Here is a 9,128-nt window from a genome sequence, read left to right as displayed (position 1 = left end):
TGTCAAGCATTTGGTCCCCAGCAGGTGGCTGTGTTTGGGAAGGTTATGGAACCTTTGGGGGGTAGAACCTTGCCAGGGGACGTACATCCCAGGGAGGCAGGCTTTGAAAGCTCATAGTTTTCTCTCTCTTCTGATTGTCTTTCTGCTTCTTGCATATGTGTGGAAATGTGATCTCTCAGCTCCCTGCTCTGACTACCTCAGCTGCCTGCAGAGTGCCACCTCTGCTATGATGGACTCGCACTGTGGAACAGTAAGGCAGAATAAACTTTCTTCTGTAAGCCTCTTCTGGATATAGTATTTTATTACAGTAGCAAGAAAATTAACTAATAAAACATATTTGGCAGTCAAATATTAAAATTAGGAACCTCTGCCCCCCGCCTTGTTTGTTTTTGACAGGGTCTCACGTAACCCAGGTTCGTTTCAAACTTGTTATATTATAGATGAGGCTGTAGCTCCCAGCTCTCCTGCCTTCACTCTCAAGTGCTGGAGTTATGGGCACATACTACCATACTTGGATGATTTTCTGGTTTGGAGTTATTTAAATTTTGTATTGGGAAAAACATATGTATTTTCAGTTATTTCTTAGAGCATATATTGTGGTTGGAGGAGAAATGCCCCCATAGTGTTAAGCATTTGGTCTCTTCATCTTAAAATGAAGAACACTTTAAAAAATTCTTTTAAAAACAGATTTAAATTTTTTGTGTGTGTGTGCCTGCTATGTGTGTGCAAGTGCTCAAGGTGGCCAGGAGAGAACATCACATTCCCTGGAGTTGAAATGATAAGTGATCATATGCCTCCTGATATAGGTACTGGCCACTAAACTCAAGTCCTCTGGAGGAGCAGGAAACACCCTTAACCTCTGTGCCATCTCTCCAGCCCCAAAACCAGGAATGAATATTCTTTTGTTTTGTTCTGTTTTTGTTTTTGTTTTTGTTTTTCGAGACAGGGTTTCTCTGTGTAGAAACCCTGGCTGTCTTGGAACTCACTCTGTAGACCAGGCTGGCCTCAAACTCAGAAATCCACCTGTTTCTGTCTCCCAAGTGCTGGGATTAAAGGATGCACCACCACTGACTAGCCTTTTGATTTTGTTTTGTTTTGTTTTTAGGAATATCTTTTTAAAGATTTATTTATTTTATCTATATGAGTACACTGTCGCTCTCTTTAGACACACCAGAAGAGGGCATCAGATCCTATTCAAGAGGGTTGTGAGCCACCATGTGGTTGCTGGGAATTGAACTCAGGACCTCTGTAAGAGCTATCAGTGCTCTTAACGGCTAAGCCATCTCTTCAGCCCCCAGGAATGAATATTCTTAATGCCTGAAACTTACCCCAGTGAGTTATGAAAGCTTGAAAATACCCATGTTTAAAACATTTTATTAATTTTTTGAAAATTTCAAATAATGATTTAAATTATTGTTATTATTGTTGTTGTTGTTATTGTATACATGTCCTGCCTATATGTATGTCTGTATACCATGTACCTGTCTAGTAGCAGCAGAGACTAGAAGAGATTGTTGGATCCCCTTAAACTATTCTTACAGACAGTTGGGAGCAATCCTGTGGATGCTGGGAACCGATCTGGAGCCCTCTGGAAGAGCATCACATGCTCTTAACTGGTAGGCCAATGGTCCAGTCATAAGACATATACTCTCTAAATTACTATATGATTCTCTTATACTCAAATACTACAGAATAGATAATCTAACCAACTTTTTTTTTCCCTTTTACAGGTTAGGGCCACAGACATCTAAGATGTCAGAGAACTCTTCAAGTAATAGTACATAGCTAGAATAATCCAACCTTCTTTCCCTTTAAAGTAAAAAACAAAATAAAAAGTACTTTGTGACCCTTAAAGGTGATATTTTAAAAGAACGGTCAACCATGGAACAAGTTTGGACTTCAGTGAGAGAGTACTGTTTGTGTATGTAGTTCCTAGTCAATATGCCCCAACCCAGCCACAAATTAGTGAGGTTGCTTTAAATTACTAACATGAAAATCTCAACTCTGTCTTTTTGAAGTCATTGGTTTTAGCCATTCTGTTTTCTTTTCTCTGGTTTTCCAAGGTTACTCTTTTGGAAATGCTTTTAGAAACCTAATTATAACTCTGGATTCAGACTTCTGAACTAAGAAATCAAACACGGGCTGGTTAGAGTGGAAAGCATTGGGGATTTTTGTTGCTGTTTTTCATAAAGCTCTGTCTACTTTAAGGAGGAAGTTAGATGATGGCTACCTTCCCCCTCACCTCCAAAATATCCTCACCCTCTACCCAAATCTGTGGTAGCTTGTTAAAGTAGCACCTAACGATAATACAAGCTAGTACTTGGGAGGTTTGAGATTAGTGATCAGGAGTTCAAGACTGGTCTCAGATATATAGTGAGTTTAAAGTCAGCTTGGGCTACATGAGACACTGTCTTTAAAAAAAAAGCATCTGTGCTCTGTGGGAGATGTAGACACATCGACTCGAAGCTAACCTCTCTGCCAGCACCTTGGCAACCTGTCTATTTATACACTTTGATTTACTTGCTTGAGGGAGAGTCACACTATTTAGCTCAGGCTAGCCTCAAGCTCAATATCCTCTTGCTTCAGGCTCTTGAATGCTGGGACTACAGGTGTGTACTACCATGACTTGGTTTGTGCTCCTTCAAAATTGTATTTAGATGTGTGTATGTCCCTCCATTTATTACTGTATATGTGAGGGTGTCCAAGGAGGCTGGATATCAGATTCCCTGGAGCTAGAGATGCAGGCAGCTGTGATCCCCTCCCTGGTTGTGAGTGTTGGGAATTGAACTTAGGCACTCTGAAAGAGTATTATGTGCTCTTTGCTGTGAAGCCGTCTCTGCGGCCCCTGAAGCAGAAATATTTATTTTACTTGTGAAATTCTCAAGGTGAGCTGGGTGCCTACAGTTGCTGCCCTTTTTGAGTTACGTTTGTTCGCTGAATGTGTGACAGACATTTTTTACATGCCTTCTTCACCCAGTGCCCCTAAGATTTTGTGCCTTAGCTATAGCACTCTGGTTATGATTTCTCAGGGGTGGGAATGGGATGGGTGAGGTGTGGTTGGCCATGTCTGTCACAGGTCAGCTTTTGTAGGCAGCTGGTGTCCCGCTGACATCACTTTCTAAGCATCTGGGCTCCCTTTGTCCTCTAGCTGCTCCCGAGACCAAGGTGGCAGGAGGAGAAAGTGCTTCCACTGTTTCAAACTTCAGTGTATATATATATATATATATATATATATATATATATATATATATATATACACACAACCTAATGAAATTATTTATAGATCTGGATTCCTTTCCAGGTGACAGGTTTTATTCAGGACAGGGTATTATTAGACAGCGGAGAAAGAGCCATCTGAGGGAACATGTCCCATATGAAACATTCCACAGCTGGTGTGCAGTCCTTCTTTTTGGTAGCCATACTCAATGGATGATGTATTCAGATCCGTGCTGATGTTACATCCAAATGGCAACCTTTGTAGAGTGACATCTGCTGCAGATGTTGCTCCAAAAATACAAACCCTGCCCAAGGGTTGTCATTTAAGCCCATGATTTTATACATTTGCAGTCACTTTGTGAAAGGGATGAAAATATCATTTGTCTGTATCGGGGTTTTTCTCCATTACAGGATTGAATCATAATGCCTAACGAAATCCTTTGTCTAACTCATGAGCACAGTCTTGTTTATGTTTTTCAGGATGTCACAGAAGATGAGTGGTATAGGTCCTGCTTGTAAAGGACACTGTCTTACCTCATTTCTCTCTTCCCCCCTCCCCCCCAGAAAGATTCTGGAGTATGTCTGAATACAATTAAAAGCAGTATCTATAAATTGGTAGAAAACACCTTTAAAAAATCAAAATACAATGTTCTGATTTCTAGCCAGACCTTGCTGTAGATGAAATCGCAACCCTTAAGTTTCCACTATTGCAGCAGTGATGTCCAGGAAAGAAGGCAAGCAGCGCGGGGTTGCTTCTCACCCCCACTCCACATTCTGATGCATCTAGGAGGAATTCAAAAGGCCTTGCTGACAACCCAAGAATGTGTTTTCTACAAGGATGGTCCTGGGTCGTGGTTCCCTCTCACTGACAACAGCCTTCCTAAGCTAAGATCTTAGCTGTCATTCCACCTGCGTGGTCCCTGGCGCCATTTGGCTTTTGACGTGGGTCTGAGCCAAGTCAGCATCCCTGGCGGCCGCTCGGCCTGCGCCGAGCCTCCTGTAGTGCAGCGCGCAGAGCCGTCGCGACGCCCCTGTCCTCTGGGTGGCCCCAGCGCGCACCGTTCATTGAGCCGTGGAAGGTGAGGCGAGAGGAGGCTGGTGCTGAGCTCGCCAACTCCACCCGGGCCCGGGCAGACAAAAGAGGCCGGCGGTGCAGTTCGCGGGGACGCGATGGCCGGGCGCGGAGGACGGGTGTTGCTGGCGCTGTGTGCCGCGCTGGTGGCCGGAGGGTGGCTGCTGGCGACTGAAGCCCAGGAGCCCGGGGCGCCAGCGGCTGGCATGCGGCGGCGCCGGCGGCTGCAGCAGGAGGACGGCATCTCCTTCGAGTATCACCGCTATCCAGAGCTGCGCGAGGCGCTGGTGTCCGTATGGCTGCAGTGCACCGCCATCAGCAGGATCTACACGGTGGGACGCAGCTTCGAGGGCCGGGAGCTCCTGGTCATCGAGCTGTCTGACAACCCTGGGGTCCATGAACCGGGTAAGTGCTCTGCCCGCTGCAGGGGCTCCGGGGACGGGAAGGAGGAGAGGTGGGCCCCAAGTTGCTTCCCGGTGGAGGATGCCTGAATGGAAGGTGGAAAGTGGGAAGGAAATGAGCGCCAGCCTCTCCCTATCGTTCACATCTCCGACCCTTTTTTTTTTTTTTTTTTTTTTTTTGGTGAATATTGACTAGGGTGGCTGGAGGCATGGGGACAGGAATAACAGGCAAGCAAATCCCAGAGCTGAGTCCCCGGGTGCTCACCCTCACAGATGGGTCAAACTCTAAACAGAGTAAAATTGTGAGTTCTCAGGAAGGCAAACACCGTCCCCGTAGACACGAGTGGAAAAAAAAAGGTGCAGAAGGCGGGGTCTCAGAGGAGCCAGGAAAGAGGCTTTTATCATTTGAGAATTTCCAAACGACCAGCTTATTGGGAGCTGCAGGCTTTTCGTATCCACCTCTGCGTTTGTGTGAGCATTAGGTGCACTCTCTGGGGATGCTGGCGAAGAATATCAATGATCTAAATGTCGTGTGGTGTGCATTACACGTAGATCTTCCTACCAGGGTAGAAAAAGATGGTTTCTAAAAGGCATACAGATTCTGAAACCATGCATGGCCTTACTAAGGGAAAACAACAGCACCCCCACGCCCCCACCCCACTACCCGCACGCTTTAAGCACTCTGAGATGAGTAAGTAGTTCATGATCACGGTTTATCTCCAGCAGTCATCGCGTTAGGCACGTTTTGATTTGTGTTAAAGGCTTGGTAATAAAAAGATATTTTAAGCAATGTTTTGGGACCTTTTGGGTTATGCTTATGTTCTTTAGAAAGAATTTAGGCCTGGCCTTCCTATTGGTAATAAAGGCCTTGCGAAAGCACCCAAATCAATATGGGATGCTCTTTATTTCTTTACCGACGAAGAAAACACAAAAGCCAGGCTAAAAATTCTCAATGCAGGACATGAAAGGTCTCCCTTCCTTCATCTCTCTCCCGCCCCCCTTTTTTGTTCCTCCCTGGGTTTCTTGTTGATTAGACTGGCCTTGAATTTGAAATGTAGTCCAGGCTGGCCTCGAACTCCTCCTGATCAATCATTCAGCTTCTGAATCATAAAGCTAGGATTATGGATGTTTCCCACTACCCCCGACTTTGCCCTCTCTCCTTTATTGTTGTTGTTGTTGTTGTTGTTGTTATTATTATTATTATTATTATTATTATTATTATTATTATTATTATTGCCATGATAGGATGCAATCCACGAAGGCTGAGCAAGCCTCTATCACTGAGCCATACGTTTGTTCGTCTATTTGCGTAGTTTTCCCAGGGGTACATAAGAACCAAACAGAGAAGGGATTAAATAAGTGCTAATAGAGAAACTTTGATCTTAAAATATGGGGTGTATGGGTTAAGTCCTCAGAAACCATTTCTTGCTTATGACTAAGGCAAGGTATGACAGGGTGGGAATGAATTTGCTAACGGCTTAGTATTAGGGTGAAAACCTTAAGACCAGGTTCCAGAAAACATTCACAGAGAGTTCCAGCTGGGCTCATCATGGAAAGCAGAAACTTGATGGTTAGTATTTGTGCAGCTATTGGAAAATAAGGAGACGATGCTTACAAGGAGACTCATTTTCAGCCAAGCCACACAACGAGCTGGCCACTCCTGACAGTTAAGCTTGCGTGATTCTGCTGCTCAATCCCAGCCCTTTTGTTCTGTTTGTTATTAAAGTCTTCCTGTGGGTTTGTTGAATTATTTAAAGAGATTATGTGAAAGCCGTGGTTTAATGTTATGCTGTCTTGTTTCAAACATAAAGATAAATTGATACTATTGCAAGAATATGATATGTTCTGAAAATGAAAACAAATTTTGGTCGAATATTTGGAGCATGGATCTGCAAATCTGGCTGAAAAATGATCACTTTACAAAATGTCCTTCAAATTCCTTTTAGGATAAGCAGATAAGAAGGCCTATCTGATCCCTTCTGTGGTAGAAATGGGTACAGTCAATGTTATTCTTTTGGTTGTTTTGAAATCCCACACCTTCAAGATGAGCCAGGTTCTATGACTTATACACAGGTTGTTCCTGCCTCCAGGGAGACAGTGAATGGGAAATCTGGCATAAAGGTTATGGGACAATAAGTGTCTGTGCCAGCACTTGGAAAAGAAACCTACAGACTCATAGGTCGGGGTCGGGGGGGGGGGTTGGAGTGTGCCTCACAAGGGGCAGGAAGTTCACAAAGTCTGGAAATTTACAAACTCTAATGTTGCTCAGACCCCTTTTGAAGGAGACTACTTACCTTAACTAATTTCATCGCAGAAGTACCTTTGGGATTTGTTTGTAAAACCTTTATTATTTATTTATTTATCCATGCATGTATGTGCTTGCATATATGCATGTCATGATGTATGGAGGTCAGAGGTCAACTTTCAGAAGTTGGTTCTCTCTTCCACCCTACAAGTCTTTGAAATAAAAGCCAGGCTGTGAGGTTGGCACCCTTCCTCATGGGCTCTGATTCTGCTTTAAATTCACTGACTTGATTGAAAATTTCCATGAATTTTTTTTTTTTATATTCACCTTGTTTTCCAGCATGAAAGAAGAGTCAAGTTTGTTTTCTTAGCCTAGGTAATATTTTATGTATGTCTGCTCAAATGCCATGAATTGGGCACACATGAGTTGTAGAGTGCCCACTTAATGGGCCTTGTGTTGGATCCTTAGGACAGAAAAAAAAACCCAAAACCTTATTTCTAAGGATATAGCCGATGGATGTAATAGAACCCTAACAAGACAGCATATCCCCCAGCAAGAATGGCAGCAAAAACTGGAAGCTTCCTTTGGGTAGATTAGCACGTTCTGGACATATACTTCTTAAAAGCGGACACCTTTCTTTCTGGCCGGAAGGAAGCAGCCTTTGTATTGGTTTAGTACAGTCTGTGGGCTGAACTTGAACTCTCCCAAATAATTCCTTAGGTTTTCACTGTTGGAATTCATCAAAAGGGAAAGGAGACTGGCAGATGTCTCCGGGGAGACAGTTCCATCAGTAAAGTGCTTGTCACCCAAACATGACGACCTGAACAGGATCCCTCAGAACTCATGGATGATGCTGAGCAGAGCACACTTGTAAGCTCAATGCTGGCGATGCACTGAGGGGACACTTGGGGCCCGATGGCCAGCCCAATTGACCTGACAAGCCCCGGGTTCAGCAAGACACCCCATTTCAAAGAGTGAGGCTGAAGATGATTGAGGAGGGTACCCAATGTTGGCTTTGTACCCTCTCACTTACATGCTTGCAAGCAAGGAAGCACACATACACAAACACACACACACTCACACACACACCACATACATACACACACACACACTCACCACATGCATACACAAACACACACACACACAACACACATACAGACACACACACACCACACACATACACACACTCACACATCACACACATACACAAACACACACTCACACACCACACACATACACACACTCACACATCACATATACAAACACATACACACCATATACACACACACACACTCACACATACACACATTCGTACATCACACACATACACAAACACACACACACCACATACATACACACACTCACACATCACATATACAAACACATACACACCATACACACACACACACACTCACACATACACACATTTGTACATCACACACATACACAAACACACACACACCACACACATACACACACTCACACATCACATATACAAACACATACACACCACACAGGAAATTCCATTTTGAATTCATTAGTAAGGGTTATCTATATATATATTCTGTGATGATTCAACAGGAAACAGCTTGATTTTTGATTTGCTAAAATATGTATGAAAGAAACCTTTATTAATTTGTATCTGAGGAGTAGAATCCAAATAATCAGACTATTCTTTCCAGGGTTAAAAATCCATATGTTTGGAACAATAATTGTTTACATGCTTGCCTTTGGGAATTTACCCTGACTCACAGCTGACACACTATCTTAAATGCAGTCTTGAGAGCAAGGAATTTTCTCTCTTACAGGCTGGATGACTGTCTTGGACCCATTCCTTCAATCTGTAAAAATTTAAAGTGCCAGTATGTATTCACCAAATATTTTGATAAAACATGTCATGCCTACAAAATACCTACACAGCTTGACAAAACAAACAAAAACAAAAATTAAAGAAGCTCAAACAAAACAAACAAAAACAAAAAACAAACCCAAAACCAAAACAAAAAATAAAAACAAAAACAACCCCCAAACAAAACAACAACAACAAAACAGTCAATCAAACAAAAATAAAACAAATCCAAGGAAAAATAACCCCCCAAACAAAACAAACAAAAAACAAGTAGAGATTTTGATGAAGTGTGTTGGGTTTTTTGTTTTATTTTGCTTAGTTTTTCTTTTTCTTTTTTTTTTTTTT

At 42.9% G+C, this 9,128-nt stretch overlaps 1 protein-coding gene across 1 annotated transcript in view; it reads left to right on the top strand.

The window, feature by feature from the left end:
• Positions 1–4,079: 4,079 nt before the first annotated feature.
• The window catches only part of Cpe (carboxypeptidase E), a 106,178-nt gene continuing 101,129 nt past the window's right edge, over positions 4,080–9,128 (top strand). The window contains exon 1 of the mRNA XM_031339941.1: positions 4,080–4,693. Coding sequence (XP_031195801.1) covers positions 4,387–4,693 — 307 coding nt within the window. The 5' untranslated portion in view covers positions 4,080–4,386. The remainder of the gene's footprint in view (positions 4,694–9,128) is intronic.

This window comes from Mastomys coucha, unplaced genomic scaffold (genome assembly GCF_008632895.1).
Source record: "Mastomys coucha isolate ucsf_1 unplaced genomic scaffold, UCSF_Mcou_1 pScaffold22, whole genome shotgun sequence".
NCBI lineage: Eukaryota > Metazoa > Chordata > Mammalia > Rodentia > Muridae > Mastomys > Mastomys coucha.
The sequence above is the reverse complement of the archived record's forward strand: the minus strand, read 5'-3'. Positions and strand labels throughout refer to the sequence as shown.